The 14,769-nt window shown below is 54.7% G+C and overlaps 1 protein-coding gene across 1 annotated transcript; it reads left to right on the forward strand.

Moving 5' to 3' along the window:
- Positions 1 to 201: 201 nt before the first annotated feature.
- On the forward strand, positions 202 to 14,275 carry LOC102443639 (melanin-concentrating hormone receptor 1-like). The gene is made up of 2 exons (XM_075899788.1): positions 202 to 3,580; positions 12,651 to 14,275. The coding sequence occupies exons 1-2, from the start codon at positions 3,502 to 3,504 to the stop codon at positions 13,688 to 13,690; spliced, it is 1,119 nt and encodes a 372-aa protein (XP_075755903.1). The 5' UTR covers positions 202 to 3,501; the 3' UTR covers positions 13,691 to 14,275.
- Positions 14,276 to 14,769: the final 494 nt, after the last annotated feature.

A 14,769-nucleotide genomic window follows, 5' to 3' on the forward strand; every position in this document is an offset into this window, starting at 1 on the left:
GATCCCATGCCAGAGCCTGACTCTCCATCCCTGAGCCTTGACCCCCTCCCACACCTCAACCCCCTGCCTTAGCTCAGAGCCCCCTTCCACACCGTGAGCCCCTCGTTCCCAGCCCCATCCCGCAGCCCTCACCCCTGAGACTCTCAACCCTCTCCCCCTCCCATCCCCCCTCAACCCCCTGCTCTGTTGTAGCCAGAAAAAAAACGGTTTGAAAACCGCTGCTCTAATGCCGTGGCCCCGCGTCCTCCCTGCACGGCCCAGAGTGACACCTCGGACCGGGGGCTGGTGCTGATAGCACGAGCCGGGCTGCACCAGGATGCCCGTGTGCAAACGAGACACCTGCGCCATGCCAGCTGGCTGAGGCGCTGGGGGACGGGCCCCCTGGCAGGGTGCCCTGGCTCTGAGAGGACAGCAATAGAAACCGGCCGCCGGCCCCCGCCAGCGCCCACCCTGACGAGTGGCTGGAAGGAAGGTCTCCCGTCAATACCCTCTGGGCTCAGGCGTGGGCTTCTCAACCAGCGTCCCCACTCACCGGCCTGGAAGGCTGCGCTTAAGGCCGGGTCCTGCTGAGGCCAGACTCAAGTGTTTGACCTGCGGTTGCTTGGCCGTGGAATGAGGGGACCAGCTGTCCTGTGCATGTTCTGTCCCCCCCCCGTCCCCCCTCCCGCCTACAGCTCCTCAGGGCTCCTGGCTCCTGCCAAGGCTCCGGGGGCAGGGAGGGGAGGTGATTCCCTCCCCAGAGGGCAGAGAGCTGGAGGGCTCTCACACATGCCTGTCAAGGCGACTCAGAACAAAAGCTCCTCCGGCCTCACAGGCCCGGCCCCCAAAACGCTGCAGCATTAAGACTCATAGGCCTCAGGCGCTCTGCAGGGGCCACCACTGAGCTGCTGCCTGGCCTTCGAGGTGCCTAAAATGCCCCCCCTCCCCCGGGACCCGTTTCTGCTGGCAAAGCCGCCTGCCATCCTGATGCCACCTCGCAGCTACTGGGCGGCTCGGGGCCCTAGCTCAGCCTGTGCCCTGCTGGGTGGCTTAGCGCTGGTGTTCTCCACAGCAGGGCCCATGGCAGCAGGGAGCTCAGAGCTGGTCTCCCGGGCTGAGCTCTGCCCGGTGTGAGGGTTCCTGGGGCTGGCAGGTGGGCCCAGCCCAGATACAATTTGCTCTGAGGTGAGGGGGTCGGCGATTCAGGCCCAAAACCTTCCTTTGCCTGAGCGGAAACCATGGTGGGCCCCTCTGGGCGAGCCTGGGTGTGTTGCTCCCTGTCTGAGCTGTTCCACGGGGTAGGAATAAATTCCTATTCCTGTTCCGTGTCACCCTTATTCTCTGGGATGAGCGGCCAAACCACTGGGCTGTCCCGTCCCCCCTCCCCTTCCAGCGCTAGGAACTGTTAATTCGCTACACAAAGCGGAGCAGCGCGAGTGAGAGAGGCCCCCCCTGTCCCCCCCCAGCCTGGTGGCCGCAGCCCTCGCCTGGGACAGGGGCCACTTGGCTCCAAGCGGTGCCCAGCAGGGATTGGAAGCAGGGGCTGCTTGGCCACGCAGTGAGGGTGGAGGCTGGACGCACGGACGCGGGCGTTGTGTGGCCTGGAGCCAGCGAGTCCTCCCAGAACAGACCCAGAAGGGCCGTTCGTCCCTCCAGGGGATGCCACGCAGCACTGTGCGGGGCTTGTTTGGAGGAGTTCCTTCCCCCCCCCCCCCCCGGCACTGCTCCTCCAGCTGTGCCATGCACTGGTGAAAGCCGCACGTCCTTCCCCGTCCCGGCTGTGGGGCCGTCCCTTGAAGCATGTTAGCGCCGTTGGCCCAGAGAAGGCGCTGTCAGCGTAAGGGATGAATCAGATGTGAGTTTACAGCAGCGGCCGACCAGCCTGACTGGCCCTGTGCACGCTCCTGGGGCTCAGGCTTCCGGGAGGCTCCATTTCACCCCGTCCCACCTGCTTTCCCTCACGCGGTTCTGTATTTTCCCCCTCTGCCTGGGTGCTGGGAAGCGCCTGCCTCTCCCGGGCCGAGCGGGCCTGCCGGCGCTGACTGCGAACAGCACTCAGTCCTGTGTCCGTAACGCTCACCAAGGCACACGCCCCCGGCGCGTGGGTGTTTTAAGCCCTGCCGGCCGCATGGGACTGGAGCGTCGGGTACTTCTGCACTGGCTGGACTGGGCTGTCATTGGCTGGCCGAGCACCGCACCACGCGCTAGGAAGGCAGCTCTGTGAGCAGCGAGACTCACAAAGCATCGGGAGGGGAGCAGCATCAGTGGCCGCTGAGGAGAATAAGCAGCGGAAGAGCCAAGCAGCCTTCCAGGTATGGCTAATTGCTTCCTTTTCTTTGCCCTGGAGGGCTCGGTCGGCGATAGAGGCCCGCGGTCGCGAGGGCAGATTATGAAGGGGGCGGGGGAGGAGTGCAAGTTGCAGCCTTTTTATTCTGTCCTGTCCCAGCGGCTCCCCAGGCCGCGCGTCCCACGCCCGCGCCGACACGAAGCGCGATGTCTGTCCCGTGGACCCAGCCGTGGTCCCCACTGGTGCACGCCACGGTGCATCGCTCGTTTAAACACGGGTGCTAACCACCACAGAGCGCTCCCACCCGCGGTAACAGCGGTTCCTTGTGCATCGCCGACGCCAGGTCCCGCATGTAACCCTTGCATGCGCCGCTGCTCACCACCCGGCCGGCTCGCTTCAGGCCGTATCCTGCGCTACCTCCGCCCTTTGGCTGTTTAAATGAAAGTTTAGCTCAGACCTACCCGCCCTGCATACAAAAGCCCTCTTCAAAATGAGACGGTCACTGTGGCTTTGGTTTCTTTGCAAGTTGCCTTTAACATCCTCCCCCGCCCCGCAATGTTTTGCAAGCTTCCCTATAATGCAAACATGTTTTATGCTTTGGACTAGCTTTTAATCACTGGGAAAGATGACTAAGTATGTTTCTGGGCTTATGTGATGACTCAAAGCCCCTTACACCAATAGAACTGAGTGAGAGAGAAAACACACGCAGAGGATTAAATGGTGCGCAGCGAGGTCACTAAATAGGAACGAGCTAATGGATTATTACAGGACTGTTTTCTATGTAGGAGGCTTGCTCTAGTTTGCTTCGATTTTTTCGATGGTGACATTACTCTGAAGTCAGTGCCTATTAGGCTATATTTATGCTATGGGTGCACTGCTGCAAGGGCTCCTGGGTAGCCTGTTGGCATAATTAAACCACCCTTCCAGAGCAGCAATAGCTATGTTGAGAGGAGAGCGTATTCTGCCGGTTTAGCGCTGGTCACATGGGCACTTTTGTCGGTGAAACGTGCATCAGTCGGGGGAGGAGACTTCACACCATTAAAAGACACAAGTGCTAGTGTAGACAAGCCGTTGTGAACGGTGGGATCCCCAGGTACAATTGCTGCTTGTGTAGGTCCTATCCAATTGGTCCGGTGTCCTGTGGGAAAGCGGCATGATGCGTAAGGAAGAGGCACTTCACTTAACCACCAAGAGCCTCCCAGATCACCAGCTGCCTGCTCTTGTGTCCTAGGGAGATGGCCGCGCCCAAGAGCGATTTCTTCAGCAGCCTGTGGGGTTCGAATGATTCCAACGCGACGGCAACACCGTGGGCAGGTAAAAAGCCTTCCCTTTGCCTCGTGTTTATTGCCCGTTCCTGCCTCGTCTACCACGAGACTATGTGACCGATGCCATGCGGCAGCCAGCTGTCCCACTGGGGTGCTGTGCAGCTGCGACGACATCCGTGGCGTATTTCTGAGGGTGTTCTGTCTACACGCTGAGACGCTCAGCCCCACTTGCCAGCAGGGAGAGTAACTTCACCTTTCTTACAGGTCCTGTTCTATTGTGACCTGGGCCCCGACCAGCTGTTTAAATAGCTCCCTGCTGGCTCCTGCCACAGCCCAGCCAATTCTTGCTGGAGCGGTGCACCAGGGCGCCCCTGCTTCCTTTCACCTCTGCTTGCACCACAATACTGACGCACAATGGAAATGCTGTAGTCAAAGCTCCTTGTGGCCCGAGATTCCTCATTTCTCAGTCGCACGTTTAACGTTGTTCCAACTCTGCTTGGAGGCCTAGCGAGATCATGACACTGTTTAACACCCGGGTCTTACCTAGCACCATGCCCCGAACCTGCCGACTGCACAGCAACCCCCAAGACAGGGGCATAGCACCTCCAGCCATGCCTCTCCCACACCCCCCTCCTGGGCCCTGTCGCCAGGGAGCACGGGGCTGCATCATTACCCTCCTCTGCTGAGGCTCCTCTCTGGCCGTGTTTGCTGAAGCCCCTGCAGTCGGATTCCCTCATGCACTATCATCCTGCGGTAGCCAGGACGTAGCTGGGTTATGGCGGTGGCTAGCAGCCGCCTGGAGGGGTTTCATCAGGAGATCGCAAAGCACGTCCCGGAGCAGGTCAGCGTCATTTAGGGATGTGAATGGTTCACTGGTAAGATTCACCTGTTTACCGGTAGTGGTTAGCACAGCCCCTGTCCATGGCTGCGGTAGGTGGCGGCACCCCCGGCTGACCCCCTCTCCTCTTTTAATCAGTTAACGGGTTAAACATTATGTTTAATCAAACAGGATTGTACATCCCTCCTATCATTATAGTGGGGGGAAACTGAGGCACAGCAAAGCGCAGTAACTCCCAAGGGCACCCAACAGGCTCTTCCCCCAGCCTCTAACATCCGCATCTGGCAGCGGAAACATAGGCCCCTGCCACCCTTACAAGGCCTCTGCACCGCTGCAGAGCTCCCGAGAAGACGCTCCCTACGCCAATGGGCGCGCGTCTCCTGCCGGCTTTGCTACCCCACGGCCACGCACGACAGCGACAGGGGAAGCCGCCCACCAGCAGCGCGCTGTCTACACCGGGAATTGGGTCCCTATAACTGCAACGCGCAGGCCCTGCCCCCGAAACACACGGGACCGCTTCCTTCTGAGGGAAACAGGGTTGCCAGCTTTGACTGGACTATTCCCGGAAGTTTCCTCACGCGACCGAATCTTTAATACAGCGGCCCCCAAACTTTCACAGTGCGCCCCCTTTGCCCCCGTCTGTGCCCCTCTCCCCCGCCCTCAGGAGCCTCGGTCAGGAGCTGGGAGCAGGTCCCCAAGGGAGGGTGGGACTCAGACGGGACGAGGGTGGGCGTGGAGCAGGGTGTTAGTCATTACAGCAGGGCGGTGTGGGCAGTACAGGCGTGGGTTGGTTGCAAGGAGGGAGAATAGGGAAGATGTCCGTGTTGATACAGAGGACTCCTTTGCTTTGAACTCACAAGGGGGTGCGTGCGTGTGTGTGTGTGAGAGAGAGAGAGAAACATTTCACCAAGTGCGTGTGGCGCAAATTGCACCACGCAGCAATGTAATTAGGGGAAATGTTTATGGCATTAGGTAATTAGCTCCCACAAACACAGTCCCAGACAATTATATAACAAGGGTGATTCGCTGTGTCCCGCACAGCTCAGAAAGCACTCTGCTGTGTGGACAGCACATGGAGTTGGACCCCACACATTCGCTCCTGGCCTTCCCAAGTGCCCTGGCTGAAGGAATGGCAGAAGGGAACCATTCAGATACAAGGATGGGGACTAAATGAGTGCTTACCCCTCAAGAGAGATCTTGGAGTCACTGTGGGTCATTCTCTGAAAACATCCACTCAGTTGGCAGCGGTGGTCAAAAAAGCAAACAGAATATTCGGAATCCTTAAAAAAGGGATAGAGAACGAGGCAAGATGGCTCGCTTAGTCCTGGGCCCCAGATCTGTGTTCCAGCCTGCAAATAAACGCCCAGTGGTCCCCTTTGAAGACGGTGCACAGATGTGGTCACCTCATTTCAAAAAAGATATCTTGGCTTTGGCAAAGGACAGCAAAAATGACGAGGGGCTTGGGATGGCTGCCCTATGAGGAGAGATTAAAAAGACTGGGACTTTTCAGTTCGAAAAGCGATGATTAAGGGGGGATATGACAGAGGTCTATAAAATCATGACTGGTGCGGAAAAAGTGACTAAGGAAGAGTTATTTACTTGGTCCCATAACACAAGAACTAGGGGGGTCACCAAATGAAATTAATAGGTAGCAGGTTTAAAACAAACCAAAGGAAGTGTTGCTTCACGCAATGCACAGTCAACCTGTGGAACTCCTTGCCAGAGGATGTTGTGAAGGCCAGGACTTTGAGGGTTCAAAAAAGGATAGATAAATCCATGGAGGATGGGTCCATCAGTGGCTATTAGCCAGGATGGGCTGGAATGGTGGCCATCGCCTCTTCACCTGAAGCAGGGAATGGGTGATAAAGGTTAGAGCACTTGATGATTCCCTTTTCTGTCCAGTCCCTCTGGGACACCTGGCATTGGCCACTGTCGGCAGACAGGACACTGGGCTAGAGGGACCTTTGGGCTGGCCGTTCTGATGGTGTTAACAGATTTAGCAGCAGGGGAAGGGAGACACGACCTCAAATCTACTAGGTAGCTTCAGCGTTCCGGTCACTTCACATTGCTACTGACGCAGAAGCAGGCGGCATCAACCAGGCATGGGCCCGGTTGTGTGCTACAGCCACAGAGTATGGGCTAAGCTTTACAAAGGGACCTCAGGGACTCGGACACTCCCCCCCGCTTTGAACAACAATGGGATACAGGCTTCTAATTCCCTTTGGTGCCTTTGAAAAGCCCAGCCCAGCCCTGGTCCTGGCTCACGCCTGGCACAGGGAGATGTCAGTAGCAACGCAAGGCGTTAGCGCAAATTGTGAAGCAAGCTAATGATGCTTAATGATGCTACGCTCATGTACCAAGGAGATAATGGCAAAGGGGGGTTTGCATTGCAGGGCAGGTTTCCCAAAGGAGGGAGAACTAAATGCTTTTTTACTTTTAGCAAAGGGACTGGCAGCAGCGCTGAGTTGCTGGACTTCAGCAAGGCAGGTGCCAGACTTGGCCAGGCTCTGGGCAAGGTGTGTGGGGAGAGCTGGCCCTGGGCCCTGCGAAGGGGCGGGGGCCTCGGGTGGAAGGGGTGGGGCTGGGAGCATGTCACCTTGAGCCAGGCCTTCAATGCTGCCTGGGACTCCAGCGGCGATGAAACGGCCGAGCGCTCTGGCTGCTGTAATGGCGGCAGCAGCTAGGAACTCCAGGCCCTTTTAAGTTCCCGCCCCCCCTGCAGTGTATTCTGAGAGAGGTTTTTAGTTGCCTTCCTCAGCGGCGTCCGAGGTATCACTGGGTGTTCTTGCCCTCTTCGGTGCTTGGTTGGCTGGGCCTTGCTCATATGCTTGGGGTTACCTGATCACCACCGCGGGGGTAGGGGGGGGGGTCAGGGCCTACTCCGACCTACACTCAGCAACCTATAGACCCATTCTACCCCTCACAAATGCACAGTGCCCTGCACACCAACCCCTCCCCGGCCCAGTCCCACCCTGCTCACAGCCCCACCTCAAGTGCATGCCACACAGAACCCCCCTGCAACACATACACACCTCCCCCACGGCCCAGTGCCCCCTCCACCCTACCAATTCTCCCAGAGAACCCTCCCGCCCGGCCCACATCCTGCATTCACTGGCTCGGCTAGGAGGTGAGCGTATCTGCTGAGCTGAGCTGAGCTGGCAGCTCGGCTGGGGCCAGTCCCAGGGCACGGCTTGGTACTGATGCACTTTGGGCCCTTGTAGGGCTGCCTGTGGCACTTAACAGTGGGTCTCATTTTGGGTGATGTTGGTGGCCTGTGGGCAGACCAGAGACTCTAGTGGTTCCTTCTGGCCTTAAGCTCTGTGCCTTGAACCCAGGCAGAACCTCCCTGAGGCAGAGGGGTGTGGCCAGTGCTTTTTTTTTTTCTGATGGTACGACCCGGGACCTATTTTCCCTGCATAACTTAAATGAATTGCACCCCCCTCGGGTGTACCGGCACCTCTTTTCCTGGGGCGACGGGGTTCTCATTGGAAGCACGATTTTTTTTTTTGCTCAACAACTTTCGCCCCGGAGTACCGGCACCTTTTTCCTTACCAAAAAAGCACTGAGTGGGGCCCTCTGCCCCCTTGACCGCTTTGTGCTTGCATCACCTCCTTCACGGCCACTGGGCATGCCAGACCGTTAGCCAGCGGGTAGCCACCAGCATAGTTACGCCAGGTTGAAGAGGGCTGTTCTCATTCCTGAGAGCATTTTCTTGAGAGCCCAGCAAAGCCTGAGGCTGGGGCTGAACTGCGGAGAGCCAAGCTGGAACTTGAGCCAAGTTGAGACTGCCTCAAAATTCAGGGGGTTTTGAGGGTCTGGTGCACCAGTACACTGCCCAGTATAAGGACTGGGCCGCAGGATGTCTGGGTTCTCCTCCTCCCTGTGAGGCAGCGAATGGGCAAAAGGCCATTTCCAAAGGACGTTCTTTAGTGAATGTGTTGCTATTGCAAGCACTGAGCAAATGGCTTTTTCATAGCATTTCAGGCTTTCAATGGGCTAGTGGCACAGCGGGTTAGAAAGCTGCTGTTTATCGACGGGGGGCTTTGGGGGACAGCAGGCAGGGGTTGGCCGGAAATCATAGAATAATAAAACCAAAAGGGACCCTGAGAGGGTATCAAGTCCAGTCCCCTACCCTCACAGCAGGGCCAAGCATCGTCTTGAGAGCTTTGGGGTTCAGAGGAGATGCTCCCCTAGGGAAGGATTGCTTGACATCAGAACGCCAGCTTCACACCTACCGGGGCGTGATCCAAAGCGCAGTCAAGTCCATCCGTCGTTCTTATTGGATGCCGACAAAAGGGGAACGATTCCAAACGTCCTGTAAGCACTTTAGGCCTGTTCCCAAGCCCACTGAAGTTCCATTGACTGTAACAGGCTTTAGATCACATCCTGTAAAGTGCCTCACATCAGTCAGAATGGACCTTGCAGGTTTTTTTCTATGACTGCCGGATGGCGGTAGAGCAAGTTCTCTTAATCTCTCCACCAAAACACAAGTCTGCCATGTGACCTCAACATCTGTCTGCACACGCAGGATTATAGGATTGACCCCAGATGGATTTGCATGGGGAAGTCGTCTCATGGGGGTTAGAAGCTTGTCATCTGAGCGCATGGGAGTTAGAGCATGACTGGACATTTGGCCCCAAAGCTGCCCTACAGGTTGGCTAATAAAACAGGGCAGCCTTGTGTGCCCAAGCTACCCCCTCTCCTGCGTCTTAAGGTTTAGGGATGTTAAATGTATTTAATCAACTAGGCGATGGACTTCCCATCGACTAGTCGATAAGGGGGAGCTGCAGCTGTGGCTCTGCCTTTGAAACGGATTAAGAGATTGTTGGCTCTTAATCCAGTTAAAAGGCTAATGCGCAGCAGGAGGAATCAGTGCGAGCTGGGAATCAGCTGTCCCAGCTTACGCTGGGTCCTCCCTGCTGTGCTTTATCCTTTTAAATGGATTAAGAGGCTGTCGGCTCTTAAAAAGCAGAGGTGTGTCTGGGGCTAGACGTGAGCCGGGAATCAGCTGATTCCCAGCTTGCACCCGGACCCAGCTGCCTCTCTTGCCCCACCGTGGAGAAGGTCCTGGGGCAACTGGGTTTTAAGCTGGCTCTCCCCCAGCACCGGCTCTTGCTCCACCCCTTGCTGCTTCTGCTAGAGGCAGCAAGGTGGAAGGGAGGGGAAGTGACTAGTCAGCTAGTCCCTCAACTATCCAATAAGCTTTTGCTTATCAGATAGTCGACTAGTCGCTTACATCCCTAATAGGGTTATCTTCTCCAAAGCGCTGCAATGAATCTGCGTGTCTTCCTTGCCTTTGCTTGTCTCCCCTTCATGATTGTCCTCTGTGAACTCAGCTGCCCAATTAGCAGAGCCACATCAAAAGGAGGAGAGTACTTATGAAGGACATGTACCAGTGGTTTCTTCTGTTCCAAACCTCATAACAGATTACTTGATGGCCCGTCTTACGCTAGCTCCCTGCACCTACAAAGCAAAAGCAGCTTTTTTTTATTGATCTTTAGCCACGTTGCAAGGCCCATGTTCTGAGAGGGAGGATAATTACAGGCCGAGAAAACACTGATGTTGTGAAAAACATGAACTGATGAACTGTCTTCTTCAGATGCTAATCAGGCTCCAAAGAATCCAGGTTTATGGCTCCATTCAGCTCCTGGCAAGGGCTGCGGCATTCCTCCCAACGGCAGCTGGGTCTGGCCTTTGGACACACAGAGGTCATGCACTTTTGGAAGCATCAGCGCTACATGCCATAATTAGCACCAGTCAGGCTAATGGGTAGGAAGAGCTGCCTGCATGGGGCAGATGAAGCTGGCGGTGAGTCTGCTCTGACACATGCGGCTTGGATCTGATTTTTAATTAACTTGAAATTTTGGCTGTGGTCAAAAGTTCAGTTTTTTCCAAAAGTGGCTTCTCGTTGATGTGTCCAATTAGCTCCCTGCGTCTGCAGGCAGCTACGTCAGTTTGTGCTAAGGTGGAGGAGGCCGGCCCAAAAGTAGTGTGGGGGGTTGAAAGCCAGGCTGTTAAGGCTGCAGGGATTGGGACAGGAGGACCAGTGTAAGGCTGGAAAAGTGAGGAGCTGACCTTGAATATTCCCTTCCCTCAACCTCCTTGGAAGATTTAGCATGATACCGAGCCTTTGCCGGCAGCCCTAGTAGACATTTAGGCTGCGTCTAGACTGGCAAGTTTTTCCGCAAAAGCAGCTGCTTGTGTGGAAAAACTTGCCAGCTGTCTACACGGGCCGCTTGATTTTGCGCAAAAGCACTGACATTCTACTGTCTGAAATCAGTGCTTCTTGCGCAAATGCTTTGACGTTCCCGTTCGGGCAAAAGCCCTTTTCCGGAAATGTTTTTGTGCAAGAGGGCCAATGTAGACAGCTGAAAACTGTTTTGCACAAAAAATCCCCGATGGCGAAAATGGCGATGGGGGCTTTCTTGTGCAAAACTGCGTCTAGATTGGCATGGACGCTTTTCTGAAAAAGTGCTTTTACGGAAAAGCATCTGTGCCAATCCAGACGCTCTTTTCCACAAATGCTTTTAATGGAAAAACTTTTCCGTTAAAAGCATTTGCGGAAAATCATGCCGGTCTAGATGTAGCCTGACAGCTCTATGCCGGGGCAGAGGTACTTCCAAAGCGCTCTCACCGTTACTATCTTAGGGATCTGGCAACCGAGTATCACAAGTGGGGGAGAGCTGTCTTGCAGTGCCCTTTGAAAAAAGCCATTCTCTATGGAGGAGATAGGAAGAAGAAATTTTCTCATGCAATTGCCAGTATGGCCTGCTTCCTAAAGGGTCAGAAATACCCCAAGGCTATGTCTACACGCGCAGCGTGGAATATCGCCGAGCCTCATTTGCATAGCTAATGCGCCGCCATTTTTGCAGAAGAGGCTCTTGCGCCAGAAGGAGCTGTCTACACTGCCCCTTCTTGCGCAACAAAACCCCTCTTGTGCAAGGCCGCTACGCAGATTATTTGCAGGAATAACGGCATTGCGCAAGAGGGGTTTTCTTGCGCAAGAAGGGGCAGTGTAGGCAGCTCCTTCTGGTGCAAGAGCCTCTTCTGCAAAAATGGCGGCTCATTAGCTATGCAAATGAGGCTCGGCGATATTACTTGCGCAAGAAGCCGCGAGTGTAGCCATAGCCCAAAGGAACAGTCACCGCTGCTTCTAGCCCTGGTTCATAATACAACAAATCATATATATAGTAACCCAATGTCTGTGACTCTGTAATGCTGAAACGGTGGCTGTTCCCTCTGGGCGGCGCTGTTGCCTCCTACCATGGCGCTCGACTGACTTGAGCACCACTCAGCTGGGCCCCCATGTGGGCGCAAGTGGCTGTTTGGGGTCCATGCTGCCCGGCTGAGCGGCGCAGAAGTCAGCCGAGCGCCACGGCAGGAGCAACAGCGCCGCCCAGAGGGAACAGCCAGGGGGCGGGGCCTGGACGAGCATGCGTCTCTGACGTCAGGAAAGGGCGCCGGATTCAAAAGGAGGAAAGCGGAGCAGACACAGAGGATGCGGAGGGGACAGAGAGGAGAATGGAGGAGGCAGAGGACAGCAAGAGAGAGAGTGAGAGAAAAGCAGCAGGAGGAGAAGAGAAATACAGAATGAGAGGCGGGAGGGGGAGAAGAGAAAGAGAGAGACGGAGAGAGAGGCAGGAGGCAGACGAGAGCTGAGAGAGGGAGAGGCAGTAGGAGGAGGAGAGAGAGAGAAGCCGTTTGTGCTGCTTGCTCCCGTGCGGCAGCCTGGCTGAGCGGCACAGAAGTCATCCAAGTGCCATGGTGGAAGGTGAAGGGGGGCAAGGCGGTGATGTACACGCCCAAGGGGCAGGGTCTGGACGAGCATGTATCCCCTACAGAGACAGAGGAGAGCGGAGAGAAAGTGAGAGCCAGGAGGAGGAGAAGAGAAAGAGAGAGATGGAGAGAGAGGCAGAAGGCGGAGGAGAGCTGAGAGAGGGGAGGGAGGCAGGAGGAGGAGGAGGGGGAGAGAGAGAGGGGGAGAGAGATGGCACGAGAGACTGGAGGCTCAGGAGAGAAGACTGACGTGGAGGAGACCCCTGAAAATCCCATCTTAGGATGGGCTAATTGGCTAGTTAGTAATAATGTCAAACATTTTCCAACTTCAAAACAGCTTTGAGGTCTCGGGTGGAAGCTGAGGTTGGTTCTTATTTAGTTAATTCCCAGGAATGCACGTGCAGCTAGTTGGGTGACATTGCACAAAGGAACGTTTCAACCCTTCCCTCCTTGGCTTGGGTCCAAATGACGTATCTAACCAACGCGATGATCTTTTTCTCGACAGGCACCAGAGAAATGGAAGACCACAGTAGCATTGTCCTCCCTGTAATTTTTGCCATAATTTGCCTGGTGGGAACTGTGGGGAACTGCATTGTGATCTATACCATCACCAAAAGACCCAAGAGAAACCACAACACAGCAGATGTCTTCATCGTGAGCCTCTCCATCACGGACCTTCTCTTCCTGCTGGGCATGCCTTTTCTCATCCACCAGCTCCTAGGGAATGGGGTCTGGCTTTTCGGGGCTACCATGTGCACCATCATCACTGCGTTGGATGCCAACAGCCAGTTTGCCAGCACGTACATTCTCACGGCAATGTCCATTGACCGCTACCTGGCCACCGTATACCCCATCCGCTCCGCCTACATGCGCACCCCTTGCACAGCTGCCTTGGTGATCTTGCTGCTTTACCTCTTGTCTCTCCTAACCATCGTGCCGGTGTTCATGTACACCCAGCCCATTGCTCTGCCTGGAAGCAAAGCCGGCTGTGGCATCATCCTACCCAACCTCTCGGTTGATATCTATTGGTACACGCTGTACCAATTCTTCCTGGCGTTTGTCATTCCACTGGCAGTCATCTGCATTGTGTACCTGAAGATACAGAAGCACATTTCATGCAAGGTACTGCCACTGCCCCAGAGGAACTTCAGAGCCAGGACTAAGAAGATCATGCGGATGGCTATCACCATTTGCTCTGCCTTTTTTATCTGCTGGGCACCCTATTATATACTGCAATTGGTCCATCTCAAAATCACCCAGCCCTCCATTATGTTCCTCTATGCCTATAACGTAGCGATCAGCCTGGGTTATGCAAGCAGCTGCATCAACCCCTTCATCTACATTGTGTTGAGTGATACGTTCCAAAGGAACCTGGTGAAGGCCTTCTGCCCAGGCCGGCAGGCCCGAAGGGGGGCTAGAAATGACACTGGGAAAGTCGGTCCCTCTGTGAAAATAAGTCCTGTGCCAAATCAGGAAACTTATCTTAGCATGACATACTCTCGTAATATAGCTAATTGCATCTCTCTCTCTGTCTTAGTTCCTTAGTGGAAAACCACACGACTTTGCTCAAGGATGGCCAGGTGAGCCAAATAGGTGTCAAAGCTTTCTGGGGTTGTAGACACAAAGGAGCAAAGAGAAAGGTTTAGATTTGTTGTAAGGAGCACAGCCAAGAGGCTGACCTCCCGGGGGTACGCTGGAGCAGAACATCATTTTGGCCGAATATAAAAAATTCCTTACAGTGAGACCTACCCCTGAGTGGAATCTTGTTGTACAGGATCTCCTGGGAACCCCACTGCTTGAGTCTGCACTCCAGAGCACATCCAAAGGAGTGGTCTGCACTGACCGCCATAGCGCTTACCCACCTTTAAGGTACCTGGTTCTGCAGTTATGGAGCTGAAGTCCATTGGACAACCCACCTGGCTTCAGCCAAAGTCTATTCTTCTAATTCTGCTCCCACGGGTGGTAGGGTGTGCTGGCTTCTGATTGGCTCGAACAATGTGTATTTTTAATCTTGTGGCTGGTTACCAATCAGCAATCCTGCAATTTAACTGTTTGGAAGACTTCCGTTTGATACATATAAGCTTGGGGTTACAGCCACAGTTGGTAGTAAGGGGACCGATATATTGGGATAGGGAGACTGCAGCTCTAATAGATGAAACGTTGCTGTTGTTCCAGCTCACTGAGGGAGCAGGGAGAAATGGCTTTACCTAGCTGTTCCATTACAATAACTTTCTTTTTATAACTAGAAAGCTTGAATATTTAGTAAGTTCGTACTGGTGACAAATATGAACTTCCACAATAGATGTCTCAAACTGTAAATATCTTAATTGTTAAATATGATTGTGTCTAGGACTCTGTCTTACCCAGTATGCATTAACGGGTGGTCTCGTCTCTTTATTCTCATTATGTCATTAGGCTTTCTCCCTGTCAGTCGCGGGGCACGCACCCTTCTTTCACTCATGGTACTCTGCCTTGTGACTGTTCAGCGGTGTGTGCAATACAAACACAGATATAACCAGGAGCGGAGAGGGTGAGACACTGCAAAGGATGGGAAGAATAAAGGATGTGGATCCCACTATACAGATACAGGGTTACCTACACAAAGCCACAGCTGCAGGGAAAGT

This window comes from Pelodiscus sinensis, chromosome 16 (genome assembly GCF_049634645.1).
Source record: "Pelodiscus sinensis isolate JC-2024 chromosome 16, ASM4963464v1, whole genome shotgun sequence".
In the NCBI taxonomy this organism is placed as follows: Eukaryota; Metazoa; Chordata; order Testudines; family Trionychidae; genus Pelodiscus; species Pelodiscus sinensis.

What these genes read in the sequence shown, in the direction of transcription:
- LOC102443639 (XM_075899788.1), top strand. Translation starts at nt 3,502, where the DNA reads ATGGCCGCGCCCAAGAGCGATTTCTTCAGCAGCCTGTGGGGTTCGAAT. An exon ending in GACGGCAACACCGTGGGCAG is followed by an intron (nt 3,581 to 12,650) that starts GTAAAAAGCCTT and finishes TTTTCTCGACAG; the next exon opens with GCACCAGAGAAATGGAAGAC.